Source organism: Physcomitrium patens, chromosome 12, assembly GCF_059467195.1.
Source record: "Physcomitrium patens ecotype Gransden chromosome 12, ASM5946719v1, whole genome shotgun sequence".
In the NCBI taxonomy this organism is placed as follows: domain Eukaryota; kingdom Viridiplantae; phylum Streptophyta; class Bryopsida; order Funariales; family Funariaceae; genus Physcomitrium; species Physcomitrium patens.
In genome coordinates this window covers 6,553,920-6,581,065 of record NC_143421.1, presented here as the reverse complement: position 1 = coordinate 6,581,065, position 27,146 = coordinate 6,553,920, and the positions used below count along the sequence as shown (strand labels likewise).

At 40.8% G+C, this 27,146-nt stretch overlaps 6 protein-coding genes across 11 annotated transcripts; 3 read left to right on the top strand and 3 right to left on the bottom strand.

Annotated features, from left to right (window-relative positions):
• Window positions 1–5,303: 5,303 nt before the first annotated feature.
• On the top strand, window positions 5,304–9,425 carry LOC112289964 (uncharacterized). Of its 2 annotated transcripts, none has more exons than XM_024535754.3 (5): window positions 5,304–5,829; window positions 6,207–6,908; window positions 7,067–7,318; window positions 7,443–8,828; window positions 8,970–9,425. In XM_024535754.3, exons 1-4 carry the CDS (start codon window positions 5,788–5,790, stop codon window positions 8,469–8,471), a joined length of 2,025 nt encoding a protein of 674 aa, XP_024391522.1. In that variant the 5' UTR covers window positions 5,304–5,787; the 3' UTR covers window positions 8,472–8,828; window positions 8,970–9,425. The 2 variants fall into 2 exon arrangements, with proteins under 2 accessions (XP_024391522.1, XP_073394047.1); XM_073537946.2 differs by having other exon boundaries at window positions 5,483–5,829; window positions 6,147–6,908.
• Window positions 9,426–11,698: 2,273 nt separating this feature from the next.
• Window positions 11,699–13,124, top strand: LOC112289649 (large ribosomal subunit protein eL21x/eL21w). Its single transcript, XM_024535028.3, has 2 exons — window positions 11,699–11,994; window positions 12,751–13,124. Exons 1-2 carry the CDS (start codon window positions 11,758–11,760, stop codon window positions 13,006–13,008), a joined length of 495 nt encoding a protein of 164 aa, XP_024390796.1. The 5' UTR covers window positions 11,699–11,757; the 3' UTR covers window positions 13,009–13,124.
• Window positions 13,125–13,693: 569 nt separating this feature from the next.
• Window positions 13,694–15,696, bottom strand: LOC112289648 (uncharacterized protein At4g14100). The gene is made up of 3 exons (XM_024535027.3): window positions 15,629–15,696; window positions 14,285–14,726; window positions 13,694–14,147 (listed from the first exon to the last, which is right to left on the bottom strand). The coding sequence occupies exons 1-3, from the start codon at window positions 15,668–15,670 to the stop codon at window positions 13,939–13,941; spliced, it is 693 nt and encodes a 230-aa protein (XP_024390795.1). The 5' UTR covers window positions 15,671–15,696; the 3' UTR covers window positions 13,694–13,938.
• Window positions 15,697–16,054: 358 nt separating this feature from the next.
• Window positions 16,055–18,504, top strand: LOC112289646 (heat shock cognate 70 kDa protein 2). Its single transcript, XM_024535023.3, has one exon. The coding sequence runs from the start codon at window positions 16,208–16,210 to the stop codon at window positions 18,164–18,166; it is 1,959 nt and encodes a 652-aa protein (XP_024390791.1). The 5' UTR covers window positions 16,055–16,207; the 3' UTR covers window positions 18,167–18,504.
• A 2,087-nt stretch (window positions 18,505–20,591) lies between these two features.
• Window positions 20,592–21,227, bottom strand: LOC112289650 (large ribosomal subunit protein eL30). The gene has a single exon (XM_024535029.3). The coding sequence runs from the start codon at window positions 21,163–21,165 to the stop codon at window positions 20,824–20,826; it is 342 nt and encodes a 113-aa protein (XP_024390797.1). The 5' UTR covers window positions 21,166–21,227; the 3' UTR covers window positions 20,592–20,823.
• Window positions 21,228–21,905: 678 nt separating this feature from the next.
• Window positions 21,906–27,146, bottom strand: LOC112289647 (uncharacterized). 5 transcript variants are annotated; one of them, XR_002971936.3, is made up of 9 exons: window positions 26,609–27,115; window positions 26,204–26,302; window positions 25,507–25,601; window positions 24,803–25,212; window positions 24,332–24,507; window positions 23,851–23,945; window positions 23,424–23,557; window positions 22,741–23,053; window positions 21,906–22,261 (listed from the first exon to the last, which is right to left on the bottom strand). XR_002971936.3 is itself a non-coding variant. In XM_024535025.3 (9 exons), the coding sequence occupies exons 1-9, from the start codon at window positions 26,924–26,926 to the stop codon at window positions 22,056–22,058; spliced, it is 1,845 nt and encodes a 614-aa protein (XP_024390793.1). In that variant the 5' UTR covers window positions 26,927–27,146; the 3' UTR covers window positions 21,906–22,055. The 5 variants fall into 5 exon arrangements, 4 of the variants coding, with proteins under 4 accessions (XP_024390793.1, XP_024390792.1, XP_090110835.1 ...); XM_024535025.3 differs by having other exon boundaries at window positions 22,741–23,064; window positions 23,851–23,933; window positions 26,609–27,146; XM_024535024.2 differs by having other exon boundaries at window positions 22,741–23,064.

The window sequence follows — 27,146 nt, the reverse complement described above, 5'->3', positions numbered from 1 at the left end:
TTAAAAACTCTGAACTTTATACATAATTTACATCTTCTTGAGTGAAATACGTATATATATATATATATATATATATATATTGTATAGGTTACTTCAATATAATTATTAGATTCAAATGGTTAAAGCCGTCACGAAAATACAGATCCATAATTTGATCCATATAAAAACATTACATCATTAGTTATTTGATTTTAAACATTTGTCAAAAGCAATAAACATTAATTTTCATTTCTTCTTTTTATTCATATTATGTTATTCATCACATTTATTTGAAACATGTTATCCAATAACAATGGAACAATTGTAAATATTAAATAAACAGTAAGTTTCATGAAATATTAGTTATGTAAAAACAAACTAGTTAACCAATCATTTATATTAATTAAATTATATAAATACAAGCATTTCTTCAAAAACATATTTATAAACACAACTGCAAATTCTGATTCACAAAAATGTCATGATATTTTATTTACAAATAAGTAGATAAATTAATTTAGTTTAATATTTGAATAATCAAGCCACGTTTTAACATCTTCAATATTTTCGAATTATATCCATTAAACTCATTTATCAAACTATAAATCAATCTTTGACACTAATAATTATTGTTATATCAGTTGTTTTTAAATTACCACACATCACTGTACGAAATATATATATATATATATATATATATATTCCAAAAATTTGGAGTAGAAAACAAACTACCATGACTTTACTTAAATTACAATAATCCACATTATAACTAACTGTATCAAGAAAAACGTTAATATATATATATATATATATATATATATAAATATGTGTGTGTGTATAATCAAAAATTTAATAATAGTAATGTTTTAGACATTCTAAAATCATTGATGCTTGATTATTTTAAGATGTGTAGTGATTTCTAAAACACAAGTTAATAATAAATATAATATATTCCTCTGTTTCCATGGATATGCACATATCTCTATGCATGAGTTTTAAAACATTGAGTATATTAATAGTGTGAATATTCAAAAATAATCAAAGCTATGCCAACCAACATGCACACTAGAAGAAAAAAAACAAAAAAATAAAACAAAAACAAAAACAAATCAATTCGGGTCATAACATCACTCACAGTATCAATCACTTGTTGTTTTTATTTTATTTTATTTTATTTCGAATAATTTTGTTACGTTGTTGGTCAAAGGCTGCATTTACCTTTCTTGAAGACTAACATATATTTTATAATACGTGAATACATTTATTCTTAATAACTGTTTCTCAGGATGTGTTTTTAATAGTAAATGATACACAAAGACATGTTTGAATGAGTCTGGTGCTAATTTACAATCCAGCTTGATACAGAATATTTTAAGCTGTGTCTATTCCTGTGAATGATTACTGATGTAAAATTCTTTTTTTATTTATTTTATTTTATTTTATTTTCTTGTTTTTGATTCTGGGAATGCTGCAATTTATGAAACATGAATGCAATCACAAACACCTTTTTACAGTAAATTATAACTCAGTCTAAATGATAGAATTTATTCTAGGACAAGATGTAACTACCAAAAACCATTCTTGTATGCGTACCAAAAGTTCTCATTATAATATGTACAAGCTTACGGATACTGTAAAATGTAACTTTAACTCTTGCGGCAATACAAAAAAAATTTAAAAATTAACAATAAGTGTAACCTAAAATAGTAACACACACACACACACACACACACATATATATATATATATTAAAGGCTGTTATTAACTATATCTTTGTGCAGGTTTGTTGCTGCAGGTGGGTGTACAAAAACAAGGGTTGAGTATGTTAATCCTGTGATTAACTTACCCAAATGAACAATATAATTTTTTCAATTTCCATCAAAATCAGAGAATGCCAGAAACCATTTTTACAGTTGATGTTTTGGGTGTTTTTGAAATTGCATATTTTACAGAACTTGGCCGGTTTTGAAATTCTCCATCTCAATTTTACTCTGAAATAGTATTATTTGACAATAACATATATAACACATTTTATTTTATTTTATTTATATTGATCTAACAACTAATTGCTCAAATATAAGAGTTCCATTAACTAATTAATTAGTTTTTTTTGTTTGAACTTTTGAATTTGCTCAAGAATTATTTATAGAAGTTATTTGCTAGGGTTTTTACAAGAAGTAATTCCATCCAATAACTTAGAAGTTTTATAGCATCATCTTACAAGATGAGAAGAAGTAGTCTTGGTTATGTCTTGCTGGCTACTTACAAGCAATTAGCAAGCATTGGGTAAAGCATAACCAAGAATAATATTAATAATGTGAGATAATCAACTAAGGTCATTAGTTGGGAAAATTGGTGTTAGTGGCAAAGAATTGCAAGGATAATTGATCACAATATTGTTAAGTTTTGGCCCTTCTTCATATTGTCTTTATCTTAGCCTTTCTTTGGTCCTAAGTTCCAATTTTAATAAGAAAGCAAGGGTGTGGGCAAGCATGCAAAACATTTGTTAAAATTGTCTATAATTCATGAATAAATGAAGGAAGGAAGGAAAAAATTTACCACGATACCAAATGGGCACCTTTTTTTTTTTTTTTTTTTTTTTTTTTGACTTGGCCACAAGATAAATAGATAAAATTTCAAGAATTTCATAAATGAGAAAAATCTCCATTCTGCTCATTAAAAAGGATATATTACAACAACTTGATCATAAAATCATTTTGGTAACAGAATCACTCATTTCCCAACAAGCCATCAGAGAATTACAAATCCACTGTAACTATTGCATGTGTGTTGCATCATTCATTTATTTATTATTAATTATTTTATTTTATTTTTCTATCTTTCTTTCAATGAAAATCTAGTTCAAATACTACAATTCAAATACATGCACTCGAAGTATTACATGATATAATGATGTACAACCTCCAATAACATATGCTACAAAGATGTAGATTCACTAAACCCATTCCCTTTTCTCCCAACATAACAATGTGAAGAACCAAACCACAATCCAACCACACCCTTTCACACGGCGGGGTAACAGTTACTTTTGCTTTTTGAGCCTCCCGATTCATTCCGCAGGGGGGGAAAAAACGCAAAAGCAAAAGACAACAAAAAAGTCAAAATCAAAAAGACAAAAGTCGCGTCGACTCTTTCAAACGGCAAAAGAAGAAGAAGGCGGAGCCTCCGAGGAGAGAGCGGGAGCAGCAGCGAGCGACGCTGGAAGCCAAGCTCTGTCTCGTCGGCGCTGGCTGGCTGGCTTGCCACAGTGAGCAAGCGGGGCAGCAACGAAGAAGGAAGGAAGTAGAGATGTGAAGAGATCACAGCCGAGGAGGAGGAAATGAAGATTGTGGTCCAGGGGGGATTCACGATCCAATATAGATCGCCAGCAGCGTCACGGCGGACAAAACGGAACCAAAGCTTTCCTTTCCATGTCCGGGGAGCCAGGGGCTGGGTGTCTATTTCGCCAATCGCTGACGATGGATGGGATGCCGTTGATCCCCCCCTCCCCAATCGCTCGCCCTCACGATGACGGCATCATCCCGCGGAGCCCAAAGAAAGGGAGAAAAAGGCCTGGGTTCGATCACAACGAGAGTAGATGGGATTCGATGGGTTGTTGGGACGTCTATTCTTTGTGGGCCCCGTTCGAAATTTGGCCGCGACTTGGAAGTTCCATGCCCTGCCCACGCTATTTGTGAAGGTCAGCACGCGAGGGCACACGATCCGAGAGATTGGCCACGACAAGGACGACGTTCGTCTTGGTCGTGTACGTCTGCGTTTGGTTTTTGCCTTTCACGTATTTCATGTCAACGGGTTTTGATTTCGTTCAGTTTTGCCTTGCCTAGGTTCTTACATCTCCTGGCGTAGGATTCCTTTGATCTGACTTGGTTGAGAGAATGGAATTATAAAAGTCTATTTACGAAGTCAATTGTCATCTGGGTTTAAGCAACTTGCGTATGATGGAATCAGTGCGACCAACTTGAAGACGACGAAGACGACGACGACGGAGTGAGGGAATAGCTCGTCCAGGTTCATGCACCCAACGTTGGCTGCAGTCGTGGGTTCCAAGGACAAGTTCATGAAATTAGCAAATCTGTTTTTCTTACCGGGGGTTCCTTTTTAAAGAAAGAATACGTGAAAGAATTCTTGAGACTTCTCTGGTACCAACGGGAAGCGAGCGGCCATTCCGCTCTTTCTGTGCAGTGTTCTTCTCCCGCTCTGTCACAAAGTGGGCTCATCCCATGCACCTGCATTCCATTCGAGCATTGTGAGTGTACAGTGATGCGTTCAAACAGGTGCAGAATCCCAGAAACAGTTGGCACCCACATTGCGAACATGGCGAGAATGATTCCAAGGTTTGTGCTACTGTTGACTCAACCCTGTGCAGAGTGTGACTTCAGCCATTATCAGCAAGTCAACTTACTATCCCTAAATGCCATAACAGATACCCATCCCTGTTCTTCCCCCTCTGAAGGATGAAATAAATGGTTGCGCTTCGACTGTCATGTGGCCAACCTAATTCTCCTGCTTTAGGCAAAATATTCAATTCAATTGCCGATCAGATACCGGGTTTGCCACCTTCGCGACTAAACTCGGTAGCCGAAGGAATGGGAATGAACATAATCTACTGCAAGTTTATCACCATCGGAGCACATCAGGGAGTCCTTTAAATTCTTCCGCAGAAAATGCTCGTTAGTTACCCTTTCAGATAAACATGATCGTGGAAATTGTATTGTCAGCCATTACCTCGCCGAATGAGCCTGCCATGGCACTGGTTTTCAAATAATTGTTTAACGAAAGGCTCGAAGAACCCGCGGTGAATTTTCGTCCGACCGGCTGGAGCCCACTATTCTAGGGCTAACTGGAGACGTGTCGTCACTTTTGGCAATTTGCTTGGACTCGCTTCACTCGATTTCTGGAGCAAGATGCTGATACCCAGATTCTGCAAAAGCTGCGAAACACTATCAAGTTATTGAAAGAGGGAGATTAGCTCCGGTTCCTGCGTCAAAAACCTGAGGTTATGAGCCTCAACGTTTGCCAACGTCGGATGAAACGGAGAATTTCGTTCAAATTCACTGAGTCTTTGCATACGTCTTGTGACAACCGGTTTGAGGTGGTCCTCAGAACGATACATGACGTGGTGTACATTTTCCGACTTTTCGGTAACGAAAAATACACAGTTTCAGAGGGTCCATGATTTACGCTGCACCCTCTTCGTCGACCTACCTCTGCCACAATATTCAACAGAACTCGTAGAATCAACGCAACGAAGCCTGCTTGATTTACTCTACCTCGAACGGCGCAATTGAAGAGATCTTTTCTCATAGTCTTCCACTTAGACAAGGGAGCCCTTAGATGCCGCGCAGAAGCGACCATCTGAAAGGCCTCCAGGAATAGAAAGAGGGTTGCTATAGCATCTGGGCTGTTGCGAAAGGGTGATAATTCTCCGCTAAAGTGGCCTTGGCTCTGACTTAGAAGAGTTGTGTCTGCCTCGTGTTGAGTAGTCATTCGTTGAGCATGCAAGTTGGCTCCAGGTCGGGAGAAAGCAAGGTCTTCTAGCAGTCTCGGCGACAACGTGATGGTGTACATGCGGGCGCGATAGCGTTTTAGCGTCGACTGCTACCGAGCGCTTGTGCTTTTGGGGATCGAATAACGACACATTACCTATCATTGCTATAAAAAGTTACGACTGCCGGCAATCGAAAGGTGATGTTGCTGTGCTTGTCGAGTAGCGATCCGTGTCGCGAGGAGACGTGTAACGACTGTGGTGGTGAATTGGACATGGCCTAGGGACAAGGAGGTGGCGGAATGTCCGAGTCCCTCGTCCAGCACCGATCTAAAACCTCTGCGGTACTGACCTACCTCCTGCTCGCAAGTTCTTGTGTAGGCTACTTCTTAGACGCGGGGGTCTGTCAACAATTCATGGACTTCGTGGATCATTTTGGTTCGTCCTATTTCCGCTCTTGAGTGATTGCTACGGAAGTTAAAGCCCCCCGATCGTCGCAATGCAATAGCTTGGTGGAAATAATCTGGTTGCCTTCTTCTTTCCTCGGACCTGGTATTGGGCGTCATCGATTCATAAGTTCATCGATTCTGGCATTATAGCGGGGCATTGTTCGACAGTTGAATAGCGCGGAAGTGAATCTGATTCAAAATTTGAAGTGCAGTGTGCGTCGGACCCATCGCGCGCTGAGGTTGTGCTGAGACTTGTTGTTTGTGCGTATCAGACTGGAGTTGTCGATGAGATGCATATTCATGACAGTAGAATGACGTTCCTTAGCCCTGGGGAGACTGGCCATCTCTCCTGCAGCAATGGCACACCGGTGAAGAAACTGGAGCGCAGTCTGAAGCATTCCATTAGCGCTGATTCGCTGAATCCCGCTGCTTTGAGGCAGAGCTCCACAGAAGGGGCTGTGTACTTATTCGGTGACAAGAATATAGAACAGGCGATGAAGGAAAAGGTCCGCGAGTATGTCCCAGAAAATGCTTGGATCTCGAAATTGGATCTACCTCAACACTCCAACGGCGACAGTAGGAGAACGCTTGAGCCGCCACTGACGTCTGTTACCAGTAGGCCTCCCAGCGGTATACAGCCCATCAAAAAACTGCAACTTCGACACGATTACTTGAATCCGAAGGTCGAGTCTCCAAGATTTGGCTACAGCCACACTCCGACAGCTTTATCTCGTGGAGATCCTTCCCTGGATCGGAGTTCATCCACTTCATCTTCTTGGTCCTCATTAGACGCCTGTCTCAACGAAGAGAACCCTGAATTCATTGAGGCCGAACACAGGTTCCTTGAGGCCAACAGGGATTACTCCGAGACTTTGATGCTTGAAGCGGTTAGACGAGAGGAATACCCCGACTTGAGATTGCAGCGGCAGACGTATATGGACTATGCCAATTTTGCTCTTGCCTCTAAATATCAGGTCAGTCTCCCACAAGCAATCCTAATCAATTCTTCTCTCGGTCTTTGCGAGCAGTTCAGTCTTGCAGGTGTCTGAAACGCTGGGTTTCGCTCTTGGAGGTGCACTTTGAAGTGGTCATTTCTATGGCTTGTCTATAACTGTGGTGCTTGTGAATGTAGACCGAAGAGCACACGAGAATCTTAATGGCACAGGAGCACGATTTTGGAATCGATTCGACGAGCAACCTGTATCACCACGTCTCGGCTGTGCATGCGAGTTTATTGAAGATGTTCAACACGACGAAAGCAGCCTATTCCGTCGTGTTTTCGACAAGTTTCCGAACCGCATACCGCTTGGTGGCGAATGCCTACCCATTTCGTAAAGGAAGTCCTCTTTTATTGTGTCAGGATAACCACGAATGCGTCCGTCAGGTAGGCCCCTGCCAATCCCCGTCAACTGGTGCTGTCAAGGCTTTGTGGGTCTCAAGTGAGAACACAGTTAAAGGTTTTCGTCGCTTATTTTGCGTGTTTTGGTTGAAATTGGTCCTGATCGCAGCTCTTAAACGCTGCTGTGAGTTCGGGAGCACAACCTGTCCTAGCCCCTCTTGGCGAGAACGATCTCTGCATGACGAAATCCAATATGAAGCCCATGCTGAAGCGCCGATTCTTCCACCCGAGCGGAAGTCTGTTTGTGTATCCAGCCCAATCGAACATTACAGGAATCCGACATTCTTTGGAGTGGATTTCGAGAGCCCACAAGTCCAGTTGGCAAGTGCTGCTCGATGTCTCCACGCTCCTCCCTACGGGTCAGTTAGACTTGTCGCAACATCAACCCGACTTTGTGATCGGCTCATTTGAAAACATGGTAGGGTATCCGTCTGGCATGGGGTATTTGCTCGTCAAACGATCGAGTTTCTGTGTCTCCGTGAACCGCTTTCCTGAAGCGGACTCAACCATCACATTAACCCCCAAGATACCAGCATGGCAAGGCGAAGATTTCCACATCGTGTGCGACGATGAAAGCCCTCCGCTCTTTCTGTTTGCTAGCATCAACTTCGGCATTCGACACTTGCAAACTCTAGGGCTCGGATTAGTCAATCAGCGTGTGAAGGCTCTGGCACTCTGGATCGTCCACAACCTAAAGTCGTTGCGTCACGAGGACGAATTCTGGCACTTGGTGAACGTGTACAGTCCTTTCACGGAGGAGAATCGTGGCAACATCATCTCGTTCAATGTGCTGGAGTGCAACGGGGAACACATCAAACCAACACTGGTGAAGAGACTCGCAGCCAAGTACCGAATCACTCTGGGAGTCGCGGCATGCGTCAACCCAGGAGTGGCGAATCTCCTCGGACATCCGAAGGACAGGAAGAAGAGCGTGAGCGTCTTCGACGAGCGGTACTCCTCGGGATTCACGTGTGTGCAAGTCTCTCTTGGCCCTCTGTCCAATTTCGAGGACGCTTACAGGATCGTGGAGTTTCTGATGCGATTCAGGGACCCGGAGTTTGTACCAACGCATGTGGCTAGACTCGAGGAAGAGAACCACCAAAGTGCTCGAACGACATTCCGCCGCCCGACGATATGAGCGAACGCTGCGAAAACTCGAGCGACATTTTCTGAGATCCGTTCCAGATTTCGAGCGGTTCGATGTAGCGGTGCCTGAAGCCACCTACCTTGTTGTCTCTGAAACTACTGCGACTTCCGGCGACGCAATTCCTTCAATCAGATAAGCTATGTTACACGTCTAGTCTCCTTTCGAGCACCGTGACCGACAACATTCCACAAACCAGTAGTACAAAATCCTGCGGGTCAAGACAACCTGGGTCGCCTTGCCGCAACTCTCCAACACTCCAGCTCCTCGTCCGAAGCTGATATACATCCTTCTGTCTATGCTAAAATACCACATTCGCAAGCCAGCATCAAGTTTCCGCCTTGCTGAAAGGTATGTTCTCACTCATCCATTCTCACAACTCAAATCCTTACGCTATTCTGTTCCATTGTATCTCTATCATTGCATGATCTACCAATCCGCTCAGTATTCAGAACCTGCACATGGATTGACGTCTCTTGTTTGATGATGCAGACCCTGAAGCTGCATCAAGGGAAAACAAACAAACAAACAAACAAACAAAACAAAACAAGCAAAACATTACAAGTTCAGTTGGGTCGGCTGAAACTTAGTGATCTGCGTTACTTCATGGGTAGTGGAGTGGCCACAACTGTTAAGAGATTGAGATCACTAGCATGCGGACAAGAGCTGGATTATGTCGGAATTGGATCAAAAGTCCTGCTCTGTGGTCCTGGCTTGTGAGGTTGTTTGCATTTCCCAACTGATAAAATACAAACATACGCAGCTATGGCGTGGAGTGGCTTGTATTCTAACAGCTCAGTTGGCTGTGAAAATTGTGAATGGATTCAATGGCACCGCGGAGTGCCCCTACACGGTCAAGCTTGTATGTGTTTGGGCAATGTTCAGTCCTACGCTGCGCAATCCTTCCATTTGTAACAGAGCTTGATTTATGGATTACTTGAAAGACAATTGCGGCCTTTTTTTTGGAAAACACATCAATACTTAACATGAAAATGGGTATTGGCTTCAGAGCTAGATTGCACTGCTGCCAACTTGGGATAGTTATAAATGTTCATCTAAACCCAAATGAAGAGTTTAGGTCTGTTTGGAAATTTTTAGTTTGTGTTCTTAAGTAAGTGGATCATTGTTCAAGAATAATGATATTTGCTTTAGGAGAAAATCTTAAATTCTTAAAATCTTATGTCCTTAAAACAATATGGTGTGGGAGTGCAATCAATGCATGAAATTAGTAATACATTATTTGGTTGTATAGTTTCAAACTTGGAACTTCGTTGTCATAAAGTTTTTCCTTGAACAAGTAAAAAACCTTTCTAATTTAAGTTTTTTTAAAAAAAAATTAGATTTTAAAAAGGATTTTTTGTTCTATCTATTTTCTAAGAATTGCGCAAGAGGTGTTACATGTTATTCTAAATATAATTTATCCAAGTAGTAATTTTCCATGAAATATTCATTTGTTAAGTTTGGAAGCGTGTTTGTAAAAGATTATAATACGTGCCTTAAAGACAAGCTCAAATTAGTACTAAAAGTGGATGAATTTTCTCATGATAATTTTCTCATTCTAATCATCAATCTTTAAAAAGATGCATTCATAGACTATATTATAGAACATCTTGCAACAATTTCTTCGAAACAAATTTATATTTGGGTTTATTGTTGAACAAAAAGTAAATTGGAGAAATTAAAGTCATATAAAGGATGATTTTGAGCCTTTCTATATTTGGTGGAGGTCTGCCTTTGAGTTGTGACTTTGTTAATTTATTTAAAAAAAGAAAATAAAAAAAAAGTAGATATGAAGCATAAGCATTTATAGTTTTTCTTTTTCTTTTTCTTTTAACTGTGGAATTTTTTTATAAACAATTTTTTTAACATATCATTTTAAGCTGAAATAATAAACTCAAACCTTTTTACAAGTATTATAGATGAGTAAAATACTTAATACGTTCTTATTTTAACAAAATGTTTTTGAACAAGTGCTTAATAAACAATATTGAATATCGACAAATTCATATTTTCATTTATTTCAATATTTTACTGGTTCTTAACATTAAAATGTAACTATTCACATAATTATATATTTATGTTTAAAATATCAAGTGCTAGTTGAAAATTAAAAATAATCATATAATTATTTTAATTTAATATGAATATAATTATAATATGCATATCTATTTCAGGTAAAGCCGCAGTAAAACAATAGATGATATATATTTTGTATTTTTTATTCAATATTATTAATTTTTAATTGATGACTGAACGTAGCTCTTGATTACGCCTTTTTATAACCTTGTGATTATAAGAACACTAAAAATAAAGAGTAGACAAATATATATGTATGAACAAATTAAGGTATTGATACATACACAACAATAGTTTAGGTTTGAATTACAAGTGTAACTCTCTTAATAAACATTTGCAAACATATTAAACTATTTATTCAATACATTAAACATTGCAAATGTTAATTTTTCTGAGAGAAAAGCATCCAACTTAAAAATAAAAATAAAAATCCAATCACATGGTTTGACATGTTATTAAATGTCAAGAAAAAAATAACTGAATTCTTAAATTCTAAATCAATTTATTGAAAATCGACCTATCTCAAAAAAATTATCATAATTATTGTTACTTCTCACAGTAACCAAAAAATATATTACGCATATCAAATTAGGTTCGTTATTTATCATTTTTTTAATACAAAAGAAATGGAAAAAAAATAAATATAATAATCCTGAACGAAATATTCATATTTATTTATTCATACCCAAACTTTTAAAATCTGCAATTGGCAATGCACTTAAAAAAAAAAAAAAAAAAAAATAACACATCTTAATCAACTCCCTTGTACCTTACAATATGAAGTTAAAAATGGCTTTTTGAAGTGAACTGATAATCAAAAATCAGACCAAGTTGTTGACATTCGAGTTAGACAATAGTTTTAATCGAACCCATGATCAAAAATCACAATGCACTAATCCATTTCTATCATTAGGAAACAGACTTAATAATCCACAACAAAATTGCAGAAATTGATATCACGGGTGACGCAATGGTCGTATTAGCCCAGCCCGACTCGATCCGAGCCGGTCCGATCTGGCACGTTGCCAATGCCACACGGGAAGTGCCACGAGGTTCGGCAGTTCCAGACCTAAAGGGGACACTCCGGAGCACGATTAGGGTTTAAGTCTCGTCTGTGCGAGTTGCAGAATCCTTTCTCTTTCGCTCACCGTCGTCGTCGAGTCTCTGTGTGTGTCGAGATCGTGAATACCTAGCAGCAGCAAGGATGCCGGCCGGACACGGGCTGCGATCCCGCACCAGGGACTTGTTCTCCAGGCCCTTCCGCCACAAAGGTTACATCCCCTTGACTACCTACTTGCGGACCTTCAAGGTCGGCCAGTATGTGGACATCAAGGTGAACGGAGCCGTTCACAAGGGTATGCCCCACAAGTTCTACCACGGCCGCACTGGAATTGTCTGGAACGTCACCAAGCGCGCCGTCGGCGTTGTGATGAACAAGCAGGTACGGTTCTCTCGCTATCCGTTTTTTTTTTTTGGTGGAATCCAGCTTGTTTCAGTCGGTTCCGGCGTTCCTTGTTTCAGCTTACACCAGAATATTGTGAGAGAAATTCATTATTTTGAGTGTGGTATGTTTGTGCATTTTATCTTCGTTTTTCTCATCTGAGTCCGTGTTTTGAAAAAGTGGAAATGCTGCTTTATTATACCTTAAAGTCCTTTCAGAGTTAGGGCTCCCTGTTGTAGTAATGCAACCCCCCGAGGAAGTTCGAGATTAATTCAGTTTGAGATTACTTTCGTTCTTGATAACCATCATTAAAGTGGTAATTTGTATGTGATACTCTTGAATCCCAGTCTTCATCATCTTCTGATGTTAATTCTCTTTGCGTGCACACTAATAATTCTTTTTTTATAATTCACTCTGTTAAGTTAATTTGTATTGGAGTGAAGCCTCTTCACTGGCCCGTCGTGAATGCTGATTTAGTTATTGTTGCAACGCACACAGCTCTCGCCTGAGTGATGTATGTGCGACAGTACTTACCAATTCTTGCCATTCTAGTGCCGCGATCAGTTTTCTAGATTTAAATTTCGTGAAGCCTGTATTGAATGCTTTTTCCAGACATTTGACACCGCCTTTACCTGGTAACGGTCGTAATATTGACGGCCTTCGTCTGCAATTCTATCATGTTTGGTTGTCCATTTGGAGTTTATGAAGTTCCAAAGTTGTAAACCTCAGTGCTCATCAAACATGATTCGTGTGCAGGTCGGGAACAGGATCATCCAGAAGCGTCTTCATGTGCGCATCGAGCACGTTCAGCCTTCACGCTGCCGGGAAGAGTTCCTCGAGCGCCGTAAGAGCAATGACATCAAGAAGGCTGAGGCCAAGGCTAAGGGTGAAACTGTGAACCTCAAGCGTCAGCCTGCTGGTCCAAGGGATGGATTCGTTCTGGACTCCTCTACTCTAGAGACTGTTACTCCCATTCCATACGATGTCGTTAACGACCTCAAGGGTGGATACTAATTTTCGTCTCTTAGATGTATTGCGGATGAACTAATTGTATCTCTACCATCTGATTACAAGGGGCATCAAGGCGAACTTCTCTGTTGGGATGGAGTCACTGCTTTGAATCGAGTTTACTTTCTGCCTCTATGGGAATTATTATTTTTGTTGTTTTGGAGTGTGGATTCTGCCCTCTTGAAACTGCAATTTCATTGTGGCGTGCCTCTGTTGAGATCGAACGCATAGTTTTGGTTCTTGAATGATGAGCATCTCTGAAATAATATGTTCATAAAGGAGTCGGTATATTTGCGAATCTTATTATTTTCAATCGCGAATTTTTAGACTCTTTATGATATATAGCACTAAAACGGTCTAAGCCCAGCAAACGCAATTGTGACCCATCATATTTTGTTTCAGACATAATAAACTGTCCGATAATCCATCAAGTACAATCAGACATGTGAAAAGTTTTTTTGATTACATGAACAGACGGAAAATGTACAATGTACACCCCGATTGTGACAATACATAGGCAATCCGTTACAAGTAAGTATCTTGCACACAATTACCTTACAACTGTAACAATCCATTACAGTTCATATTTACGTCCAGCAGACATGAAGCCGTCAAATTCCAAGAGAAATATCTCGAAGGCTATGGCATATTGGTAACGTACACAGTTCACTTGCACACTTAACAAATAATGTGTGCATGAAAATTACTGTTTTCTTTCATTTCATATCGCCCAAGTCACGTCTGCTTTGCGCTTTTACTCTGCTCGAGCTATCACAGATTGCGGCAATATCACATGTTTCAACAAGCTCATGGTTATTGTAGCCGCAATCTTCACTCCATTACTCTTTAGTTGATGCTTCAACTGGACCCCCAAAACCGCTTACAAGGTTTAAAATTTCATTTCAGCATGAGAAGATTCTGCCAAAGACACGAACTCTATTTATCGCTGTGGTACATAGCTTTGCGGGCTACTACTGCCTTCTTTATGTATATACCTTGCCTTTCTCGCTCCCCAACCTCGCTCGCTTTCAAAGCAGACGAGGTCGTAGAAGCTACCCTTCGCTCAAAGCATGATGGAGGTGCTTGCCATTTCTGGTCGTCAAGTACATTTCCTTCCTCAAATTTCATAACATGCATCCACATTCCTGCGAAACTCACATGAATTGGATACCTTTACATGTAAATTACTTCAAGTCACCGACTACATGTGGAAGGGAAACAATGAAAGACAGTTCCGTAACCATTGCAATTTAAGTAGATCTTCCAAGATGCAGGCGCTCACCAGTAGTAGTAAAAAGCCAAGAAATTGGCCTTCGGGTTTCAATGTCTTCCCAGTATCGTATAAAGTCAGCTTTATCCCACACATTGCACTTATAGCCGTCGATTTCGTCAACACCAACGTAGGTAGCATCATTCAAAAAGTCAGGCCGAAGAATTCCGACTTGAAATAAGACCACCTTGCAAGTACCTGCTTCCAGATCATAGTAGAACGAGGTGCCATTGGTGTACTCCACATCATGAATCACTGATCCAAGCTGTTTCTGAATAAGGTTGAGATTACGCCCGTTGGGATAGTCATACCACAAGTCAATCATGGACAGCTTTCCAGTCCGATTCTGATAAAGCTGTGCGTGGAATTGAAGTGGCCATGGCTTGGGAATTGGATCTGCTTTTTCAGATGCGGCAGCTGCAACGACCCATATTGATATACACAATCCTAGCCCCTGACACCAGAATACAATGTTGCAAGTAAAGCAATCAGACTCATGGGGCGCATGGCTAAATAATCCTTGTATCACTTTGAACCAATTCCAGATACACTTCCAATTCGGAAGAAAACATTGAAGCCAGTTGAAACAGAAATACGGCCTCATAGATACTTAACAGTAGCGTAATTCATCTTAACAAACCCTTTAACCTCCACAAAAGAGTGGCATATCCTGCTGACCACGTCTATGATGTTAGGACATTGGGAGTATTCTCACCAAAAAAAACAGAGTATCCCTTGAAATATGCTCGTGTCACAAACCCAATATCTCTAAGTACAACTCATAAGAATCTGGACAATCATCACTGTTATCATCCTAATGTTCATGCGATTACCTCAGCTCAGTTCCAAGAACGCATAGAACATTGACTGTTCAGACCACAGAGACATACACGCACACACACAAGCATACCTACGAAGGGTAAGCCCTCTACAAGCTGGACTCTGATGTTTACACCTCGAAAAGTGGCAAACCATTCGTGGTTCTCACACCCAAAAAAACCTGCTGATTAAACTACTTAAAATTCACTCACAAGCAAATACACACAACCATTTCTCCGCATCTGCCATCTCGAATTCCAACGCAAAGAACCATGCCCCATTTGGTGAATTCAACACGTATCCACCTGAAAGATTACCACGAATTCACGCAGAAGGGAAAGTTCTACCCACACATTACTACGGGCACGAAGTAACACAGGCAGCACCTCGAAATCCTGCCTCCCAAATCTCATTCCCTCAGTAGTCGCAACTGGTACTAACAACTGATTCCAAGCTATAGATGCTTCTCGAAATCCCCAAATAATAAAATGAAACACGAAAAACCATAAACGAAGAGAGAAAAACACAGCACTATACCTGTAATAAGCATCTGCAAGGCAATGCAATCCACCGCTCCATGGCGCTCGGTCTCGTGCACTCTCCGCCTCAATCCTGTCGTTCTTCACACAAAACCACGCACACCGATTTGGCTAAACCTCATGGATGAACGTCACTTCATCCATAAAACTTCATTCGCGAAATCCTCATCCAATATATTTAAATGTACCTTTCACTTAAATAAGAGAATGAGCACTGTCTAATAGATTTTGAAGAATATCAGGAAGTTAACTGCCACATCCACGAATTGCGAAAAAACGTTGATGAGAATCAAGTACAGAGGTAGATGATGGAAGTGGGATCTAGGAAATGTGGAGATCGAAGGCGGCAGTAACTGGCTGCGGTTTCCTGAAGGATCTGGAGGCGAAGAGTTCAGTTGCAACTCGTTCTGTTTTGCGTGAAGCTCTGTATATATTGGTTTTGTCTCTCGATTTGCTTCGGCAGTAGGTTATGCGATTGTGTGCACAACGTTGAGGGATTGTTGTTGACGTACGAGTCCTGTTGGAGAATAGTCTGAGGAAGAAGTGCGAGTTGTAGTTGAGAGAGTTTGGTTTCGAAATGGCGGGGAAAGGAGAAGGAACGGCGATCGGAATTGACCTCGGAACGACGTATAGCTGCGTTGGAGTGTGGCAGCATGATCGGGTGGAGATTATTGCCAATGATCAGGGGAACCGCACCACGCCGTCGTATGTTGCGTTCACGGACACGGAGAGGTTGATTGGAGATGCGGCGAAGAACCAAGTGGCGATGAACCCGGTGAATACCGTGTTTGATGCGAAGCGGCTGATTGGAAGGCGGTTCGATGATGCGTCTGTTCAGAGTGATATGAAATTGTGGCCGTTTAAGGTGATTGCTGGCCCCGGGAGTAAGCCTATCATTGTTGTGAATTACAAAGGGGAGACGAAGCAGTTTGCTGCGGAGGAGATCTCGTCCATGGTGTTGATTAAGATGAAAGAGATTGCGGAAGCGTTTCTTGGAAAGACTGTGAAGAATGCTGTTATTACTGTGCCTGCATATTTCAATGATTCGCAGAGGCAGGCGACGAAGGATGCAGGTGCCATTGCGGGTATCAATGTTCTGCGCATCATTAATGAGCCTACGGCAGCTGCTATTGCTTATGGCTTGGACAAGAAGGGTCAATCAGTGGGAGAGAAGAACATTTTGATATTCGACCTTGGGGGTGGAACTTTTGATGTGTCGTTGTTGACCATTGAGGAAGGAATCTTTGAGGTGAAGTCCACGGCTGGAGATACTCATCTTGGTGGCGAGGACTTCGACAATCGGGTCGTGAATCACTTCGTTCAAGAATTTAAGAGGAAGTACAAGAAGGATATTACGGGCAATGCTAGAGCTCTTCGCCGCTTACGCACAGCCGCTGAAAGAGCGAAGAGGACATTGTCAGCGACTGCACAGACCACCATCGAGATTGATTCCTTGTATGATGGTGTGGATTTCTACTCTACCATCACGAGAGCAAGGTTCGAGGAATTGAATATGGACCTTTTCCGAAAATGTATGGAACCTGTTGAGAAGTGTTTGCGGGACGCGAAGATGGACAAGGGTCAGGTGCACGAGGTGGTGCTCGTTGGTGGCTCCACTCGGATTCCTAAGGTGTTGAGCCTCCTTCAAGATTTCTTCAACGGGAAGGAATTGTGCAAGAGCATTAACCCCGATGAGGCGGTTGCTTATGGGGCAGCGGTTCAAGCTGCAATTCTGAGCGGTGAGGGGAATCAAAAGGTTCAAGATCTACTGCTGTTGGATGTTACTCCTCTTAGCCTCGGTCTTGAAACCGCCGGTGGTGTCATGACAACTCTTATTCCAAGGAACACGACAATTCCCACGAAGAAAGAGCAAGTGTTCTCTACCTACGCTGATAATCAGCCAGGTGTTCTTATCCAGGTCTTTGAGGGAGAGAGGGCAAGAACAAGAGACAACAATCTATTGGGGAAATTTGAGCTTGCTGGCATTCCACCTGCTCCTCGAGGTGTGCCGCAGATTAACGTTTGCTTCGATATTGATGCTAATGGTATCCTTAATGTGTCTGCCGAGGATAAGACAGCTGGTGTTAAGAACAAGATCACAATCACGAATGACAAGGGCAGGTTGAGTAAGGAGGATATCGAGAAGATGGTGCAAGATGCGGAGAGATATAAGAACGAGGATGAACAGGTTAAGAAAAAAGTGGACGCCAAAAATGGGCTCGAAAACTATGCCTACAACATGAGAAACACCATCAAGGATGAGAAAATTTCGGGTCAGCTCAGCAGCGACGACAAGCAGAAGCTGGAGAAGGCTGTGAATGATGCTATCAACTGGTTGGATGCGAATCAACTTGCTGAAGTCGACGAATTCGAGCATAAGCAGAAAGAGCTAGAGAACATTTGCAACCCCATCATTTCACACATGTACCAAGGAGGTGTTGGAGGCGGCGGAAGCCCTAACTCGGCAGGTGGATATGCCGGGGCCGCGAATGCTGGTGCCGGTGGAGCTGGTCCGACAATTGAAGAAGTGGACTAATTAACCAAACTTCTTTAACACATGAATTCACAATGATGATCCTTAACACATCGTGAACTGTGGTCGCACCCCACGTTCCAATCACTTTTACACAATGTTGCCATTCTCTTGTTTTACGGTGCACAAATTTCCCTTAATTAGTGAGACCCAGTTTTTTCACTGAGTCTACGATCTTGTGTTATGAGACAAGCTTATGGGAAAGAAATGTTTGTGAGGATGAGTTTTTGAATGACTTTTCGGCAATTTGTTTCAAACCAGCTAGTCTCATAAGATAATTTTCATGTATCGATCCAGATTCGATTTCTACAAAATATCTTAGAGATATGACGTTCTTAATATTCTAATTTTCAATGGAATGATTTTTGAGTTTCTTTTTTTTTTTTTTTTTTTTTTTTTGATTAATTGGCAATAAGATATAACTTCTTGGACGGAATCTGAAAATATTTGAATCAAGATTATACAGTTACATCAAACTCAAGTGTACTTGTTATAACAATTTTCCATGTTGATTCTTTTAATAACAGCAATTTATTTACTGAACCGATAATACTAATATGAATACATGTTTACGAAATAATACTATCATCAGTACACAAAACAAACATGTGAGAACAAATACCTTTCAGACATACTTCTTATCAAGAGATGAAGTCTTCATTCATTTATTTACTTATTTATTGACATGATTGTTACATGATGATAAAATTGCTCTAGCTTCGACAGGATGTTTATGTTAATGCTCAAATGTCACATTTCTCTCTTTTTTGACATCCAGTATGTGTGTTGCAGACAATGTACATAAAATTTTGGGTTCGTTTATAAGCTTATGTCTGATTAAAATATTGACAAAAATAAAAATAATGATTAAAAATATTTATCTTTTGATTATCAAGACGAAGATTCAATAACGAGAATTGACTTAAGTTGTTTGGAATTCTCATGTTGTTTAATGAAACACTAGATTAGTGCCTTATCAAAAATAGAAGAGTAAATAAAAGTAACAATCTACATAAGTTCAAAATGGTGAAGGAAAAAAATCGTTTCGAATCCTATATTTAATTTTATTCCCAAAGTAATATTGAATCAAAATTAAATTATTTTCTTCACCGAAACCAGAAATTCTCAAAGGAAACCTTACAGCTTATTTCACGTATTCCTTGGAAAAATCCTGTATATTCTAAAATATTTGCAAAAGTTTACAAACCGAATGAAACACTCAACATTGTATGTGGTTTATGAAGAGGACTAATTGTCTCTCAAAAATTGACTCTGAAAATAAGGTCATACTGAAGGTTCCATGTTGAAGGTTCTATCTTGATTGAAATTAAATTGTAACGTTTTTGGGGGAAACCAATTTTTTCCAACGTGATACGGAGGTATTTATGAGATGGTAACTGCTGTCTTGATTTTACGTTGTCAAGACACTTCAAGTAATCCAACATGGTGCCAGATGCGCCTCCATCCAACAATCACTCCTATGCATATCTTCCATGTAATCAACTCTCAATACGTTTGGAGAAACTCAGATGGGAATAATGAACACAACAATATGCGAAGACTCGAACACGTGCTAACATAGTTAAGTTCAAAGCAACTAACATGATCCATAGTTGCACCTCTGCAACGGTTCAGTGCTCAGCAAACTCTTTAAGCTATTACCACTGGGTATGAGGAAAGGATTAAGTGGGACCAGGCCCATTGTCCCAGTAATCAATTTTGGCTTCGAACCTCACAAGTAATAGAAATCATGATTTTTAGATAATTAAATAGATGAGCGGGGCTGATTGAGAGAATCATTCTCCCAGTAATGATTCACAGCATCCATACCTTCAAAAATCAGGCATGTTCACAGCAGTCGCGCGAAAACTATCGGTTAGGAAAGACACATCCACCTCCCAAAAGTCATAACAATGTGAGGCTTTGACTTCACCAAACAAACTAGCAGGTGTTCTTATTCGATATACCTTTCCCAGCTCAGACAATGATGCAGAGTACACATCATAAAAAGATCAAGTTCCAAAAACAAAATACGAGTTTTCGGTCCGCATTATATCGAATATGATCCGACAGCACCTGATTCTCTCAAGGTGATATATTTGATAACACTACCAGCTGATATGAAGATGCAAGAGACTGTCTCAAAATGCAACGGATTTATTCAGGTCTACGGAAAGATACATAACAATCTAAAGAGGGTACAGGAAAAGATGACACAAGAATTCGACAGCTTTACCCTGAGTGCACTCTAAAGTACACCTACAAGCATAATCAGGTTGGAATCATTAACTCCATTTCCGATACATGTACGCGTTGTAAAGAAACTTATCACATTCTTCCAGAGAAACCCAAAACGCTCAAAAATTCAAGAAATTCAATCATTCAACCAAACTTCCCGTCTACACTCAATACAGAGAAACACAAGATGGAAAAAAATGAATAGATTCTCAGTGCTTTGGTATAGATCTCAATTATATACTTGGAACATTGAGGGCAGTTCTGAAGAGATGCATGAAACCGGAGAGGATAAAGCACGTACCAAAACGCAGAACCCTAACCCTAACGACTGCATGCAACAGTTGCATCCACAGCCCTCATTGCTTCGCATCTGCCGCCCATATCATGTAAGCCCGAGAACTCACCAGCCGCACCAACTGGTCCTACTCAGTACTAGTAGACATAGAGCGGATGATGTCCGAGTCACCAGGGTCGGTAATACTCAAGGTGCAGACACGGAAATACTTCCCGCAGGCGGTGCCCAAATCCACGTTGTTTCCGCTGTAGTGGTGCACGCCGGTCTTGGAAAGCATGGCGTAGTATTCGATCTCGGACTTGCGGAGAGGCGGACAGTTGTTGGCGATGATGACAAGCTTGCCCTTGCCGCCCCGGAGCGACTTGAGCGTGGTGGTGTAGCCCAGGGTGTACTTCCCGGACTTCATCACCAGCGCCAGCCGATTGTTAATCGACTCCTGCGCCTTCTTGGTCTTCTTCGCGGCCACCATGTTGACTAAGGGGCTAGACTGAAGGGAGCCTGGCCGGTGCTGTGGCCTGCGCTGCGAGAGGGAGACTCGGAAAAGAACGGATTCTGAGCACCTCCTCGGCCTTAATGGAAGCCCTAAAATCGTTCCCCTCAAGCCCTAATTTCAGTTCCCGGCGATATGGATGGGAACGCTCCACGTACAGAATTTGTCGAGTGAAACCAAACGTAATTTTTAATTAGATAAAACTTGTGGGTTTTATACACGTTGGTGTGATTGGCTTCCTCGTTCTGATGGGTTTTACAAAGGATTAAGTCTGAGGATTAAGCGATTTGTGTTAATAGATTAACAGTTTATGACTGATTTACGCTGTTAGGGTTTTACTTGTTTGGTTGTTATTTGGAATTACGTTTCAAGACTGAATTTATCAGTTGAAACGTACCGATTATTTCTATTGTGTGCAACATGCAAGATGTTTTCAATCATCCAAACAGTGACTCTCAAGAAAATACAAAATCAGTTTGTTGATTCATCACATAGATGTAGTACTTTACTGGGATTGGGTATTATGCTAGTTGGCTTAACTACCAACATTAGAATGCGACTATCAATACCGACAATAATTACAAATAATGAGTTACAGCACAGGCTTCATTGTTGGGGATTAAGCAGGAAATTACTAAAAAATAAAGAAATGTGTTCATCTGAGAGATTCATGAGTATATGTGGTGTATGAGTACAGTTACAACTTCTAAGCAAGTCAATTTTGGAATGAAAAGGTCTGTGATTCTAATTAAGTTGTGTAATTGATAAAAGTAGCTGGACCCAGAAACAATCCATTGATAGAAAGTTCTTTCACATAGACTACCGAGTGAGCGAAATCCAATAGAAAACCAATCATCTGCTTACTTATTTTACATGTGTGATGAATCTGATTCCATGCTATAATGATTTTCAGCCAACTGAACATGAAAGTTCATACTATGAGCATTGACTACAGACAGTAAATTCCTTGCTCCGAACGGGGTAAGAGCTTGAGAAACTGCTACTTCGTAAGCATTTCCAGCGCCAAGTATATGCACTGAACACGCTGCTTTGTACGCTATCCTATTCATATCACCTGGACATGTCCCAATGAAAATTAGTGTCATGGCCTAGCTTGTTCCTAGCAAGTAACCGAGAGCTACTGAATTAAGTTACAATTTCATTGATCATCATTAAGATTTATAAAAGCTGATTCATCATTAAGACTCCCACAAACTTCTGCCCATTCTGATGAAAAACCGTTCTGTAACTCACATGCAAAAGTAACTCTAATAGCAGAATTGTCAGACAGTTAAGCGACGTGTTTCCACTGGAGTCTCGAAAACAAAATTTACTCGTGTTTAAATGGAAACATCAATATTCAAATTTCAGTGACTTTACAAATATTTCGGTGACAGAATGCTAGCCTATTTGAATCAACAATCGTAAGAACAACTTCAAAATTTGTGTAAGCGGTTGCTTTACTCAAACAAAGAATTTGACGTACAGTGATTGATCCGTTAAAAAAAAGGGGGACGATACAGAATGGTCTATTGATTTGAGATTGCCACTTACCATCAACTTGTTGCTCGAGATTTACACTTTTCTCATGGAAATGCTTGTTCCTCCACCAGGGAATTCTCTCATCCCATATTCTCCTCTTCCAAACATAGTAAGGGGCATCTTGTGCACACTCTTCCTTTTTCGTTTCCTCATTATCCCCACTGAAATCTTGTGGCTGTCCAAACGTCCCAAACTCTGCTTCCCTTAATTGTTCATTATGCCGTTGGTTCAAGTGCATTAGACAAGCTGCTAATTGCTGCCATACTTCGAGCAGTCCCCGATTGACATCCAGATGCACTGCAATGCACTCTACCAGTGCCTCTGTCTTGTATTTGCCTGCAGCCCAATCGTTTCAGGGACTTCAAAAGCTGTCAACTACTTCTACAGCTATTTCTGAGATACTTGGTCACTTTTGCACAAGCACCGGGCTAGGTAGCTAATTACTCACACTTGCTATATATTAAAATACAAAGCCTCTGCAACTCAAAGAAAATATAAATGATCTCATGCAATATCATAGCGTAGGTCCCCTGAAACACATTCTTATCTCTCGAGTCTTAAAAACCAACACTGACTAAATGAGTTTACTCCACGAAAGAACATTATACCATTTAACTAAAACAATTCACTGAAACAAAGGGGAGTGAGCGCAGGGAAGCATAAAAATGAAGGACGCAGCTGGACTTGGAAGAGACCTGAAGCGTGCAGTTGTACAAGTCTGTCCAAAGTGAGTGTAGAAGATGGATTGACATGAAGTATAGTTTCGTAACATTTCGCCAGTCGACTGTTGCTCTTGGAATCCAACGACTCCAACAGTAAGGCTTTTACACTGCTCACATGTCATCAAGGAAGAGACTTCATAATGTATTGGATTTGTCATGTCAGGAGCCAAAAACTACCAATTGTCACCTTTGAAAGCTAAAATTAATGGCTCACAGACATCACTAAAACCTGCCTTGTTTTGAGCAAATAGCAGAAACCAACGTAAATATTCGAATTATAACCCTAAATTAAAGATTTACTGTACAATCAGCCCCTATCCCTCAACCAATGGAATGAAGGGCTAGAGAAATCTACCCTCGAACATACAAAAGATTTTGACTGGAACAAAGAGGGACAGACCTAAGAGGTAGGAGGTGAGGGGTACTGGAACACTTCTCGATCTCATCCACTGCTCCCATCACGTCCCCAGCAGCCAGTAATAGCTGAAAACGTAACTGTGATATGTTAATACTAGCGTTCTTCAACACTTCAGGGAAATACAATAGACCAGTATGAACAAAGTAACAAAATCTGAAAAAAATAAAACAAAAAATGCTTTATTACCTGCACCAGTAGAAAGTTTCAAAGAAAAGGCAGAAAATAATAAGAAGAGGTTACATGGGACTGATAAGAATGAGTCACAGGACAAAGTACTGTGCACAGATTGTTTTTCTTTTACTTATTTGATTTTACAGTAAGATTTACTGTACAATCAGAGTGCTTGTCCCCATCCAATCAAGTCTATGCTATTATACATTTCAATTCATGGTCACTTGAAAGATAAGTGGAACAAGAGACACAGCAGACGCTGTATGAACGATTAACTAACCAATCAGCTTACTTGTACTAAAGGTAGGAGAGCAGGAGTCATATCAGAGGCTAGCGATAATGCTCTCCTCAAATACTTTATTGCACTGGAGTGAGCATCCCGAGTTCTTCCATTATCCATGGGTACTTTATACAAATGTCTAGTCCTTGTCTGTGGAAGCCGAACTGGAAACAGCCTTCTATCCAAGTCTGCAAAAACAAAGCACACAAATGTATTTTCCATTAAGAATACAAAGCATCAAATAGGAGCTGTCAATCATTTCATGTAAATTGTTCCGTGTAAAGCAATCTATTCACTAACCGTTAATTAAGAGGCAGCTTCAGCACTTTCGCAGTGTCTAACAAGGAGTTAAAACTGTAATCAAAGCCCATTAATGATACAAAAAAAATAACCACTTCACTCAAAGTCATCCTCAATATATCAATTATGCATAAACGAAATAATTTCGAGCTTTCAAGTAGCAAATAAGAGTAGTTTGCGGACCAGGAGACCACCGCACAACTGCAGTCTTCCAGAAATCATCAACGTCGCCGTCCTCCTCATCCTCTTCATAAAATCCACGATCACCCTGGCTGCTGAAAGGCATGCCGCCCATGTCCTGTCCATCCAACATTTCAGCTGAACCCATATCCACACTATGTGATTGTCTAACAACCATTGCTCCCATCATACTGCCCACTTCCCCGCGTTCATCCACATCCATATAATCATTATCCCCACCACCCTCTTCATAATCGTCTTGATCCGCTCCATGCTGAGGCCTTGCACCGAGATCCTGTACAAATTGCTTTTCAACATCTTGGACAACACGGTCGTGCCATAAGCGATGTAGCGTATATCCGTGGCAAAGGTTCATCACCGGGTCATCACGGAACGGAGGCACATCAACAATCCTGTATTGAATGATAAAAAACAATATTCAGTAACACCCCGAACATGTTCAAGACCGATGATGAAAATATCGCTCATGCAGTTCAAAATAAGAATAACTTTATAATTGTAAGCTGAACTTGTCACTTTAAATTGCATCACAGCTCACTGATGGCTTCAAGGCATCTATGCCCTAAACTAAGGTGAACAAACTATAAAGTTGTCTTCACACAGTACAAGGAAAGACATCCACTGGCCATGGCAATCTACCCAAATAAACAAAACAAAACAAGCAAAGTGGCGAATCGGATACATACGGCCGAATTTCATTATACGATGCTTCGTAAGACTCGAGGTCACCCAAACTCATCAAGTAGAGCGCCAGCTCCAATCGAATGTTCCCACGAGTCACCTAAGCCCAGCGTACGTAGTTGTAACAAAGTTAAGATCAAGGGCAAAATTCCTTAAAATACTGAACTTACAGCTAATAAAAGCTTAACTTGATTCCAGAACAAGCACGCGAAACTTCGCATATTGTAGATAAAACTCTCGTGAATTCTAATTCCTTGCACTTCTTTACTACAGTCTAATTCTCTTGTTACTCTGAAGGTTACATCTTGCCTCAAGCAATCTGGCACAACGAGAATGGAATCAAAAAAATTAAACTCAGAACCCAAAACCCTCAGCAATGACGTCAATGTCTTCTACGAAGCAAAATCCACGCTCACATCATAACAGACTATCAATTAGTCAAACATTTTGAACTGGCATATCGTGCGGAATAATGAAAAGTAAATAAACAGAATAAAGAAGAGCAGGAAAGGCACTCCCATTCACAAAAAATGACTCGGTTGATTCATATTTCACAGTGCTTAAAACTGAAAAACATCGGCCAAGGAGAAACAAAATGAAAAATAGGCTCGCAAGAATGGCGTCAAGCAAAGTATATTAACAAGAATCATACACGACTCGGATCGTGAATACCGTAGTAAATCACCAAAGACAGGAGAGTACCTCATTCAGTTGTTTGCTTTGCAAAATTCGGTACAGACGTTTGATCTTCTTAATATTTGACTTTCCTGGATCCGCCTGGCGCAAGACTTCCATGGCTGCCTGAACACCTTAACCCAAATTGAATGTCACAACATGCAACCTTTGAAGACACTCAACTGATTAGACCAAGTGATTGGATGAAAGCGAAGCTAGGGCCAGGCCACTTAGATCCTCAAACCATGAACTATAAAAGCAAATGAGAAACCTCAGCCTGGACCGCACACTAATTCAAGCTCTCTCCAACCTGTAAACACATTCACGTGCAGAATTCCGCAGCAAGTCCCAAGAACCGGCCTACGGGTTCCTGCCAAATCCGACGCTACCAAACTCAAACAAACTCTCGCCATAACACCCAAAAACCCATACCCAAAAATAATGCAGATCGCGATTCTGATACACATCCTCGCGAGTGTGAGCTTGAAAGAGAACAGACACAGGCCCCGACGCAGCAGAGTAGAGATGCTCCTGCAGCAACGAGTCGAGCAACGCCCGCAGCTTCGCACGATGATAAGGGTGCAATTCCGCGGTTCCAGCATCCTTCCCATGCTTCGGACGCCAGTGCGCATGATCATACTTGGACGGCAAGTCCTTGGGCAGCATCAGTTTCTTCGCTCGCTTCGCCGCAGCAGCTTTCTTCTCCTCCTCCGTCTCCGCCATCGCCATCACCTCTGTCTCCTGCTCCATCTCCTCCTTCTCCTTCACCACCCCCTTCTTCTTCTTCTTCTACTGCTTCTTCTGCTTCTCGTCATCGTCGTCGTCGTCATGCATCATCTTCCCGAGCCTGCCTTCAAATCCGCCACGACACTAATTTCACTCCCCTGTGAACTGAAATCGAGGTCCTCCTACGAAGCAGCAATATGCCATAGCCTGGACAAAATTAGGGCTTGGTGTCGAGTTTGGACAA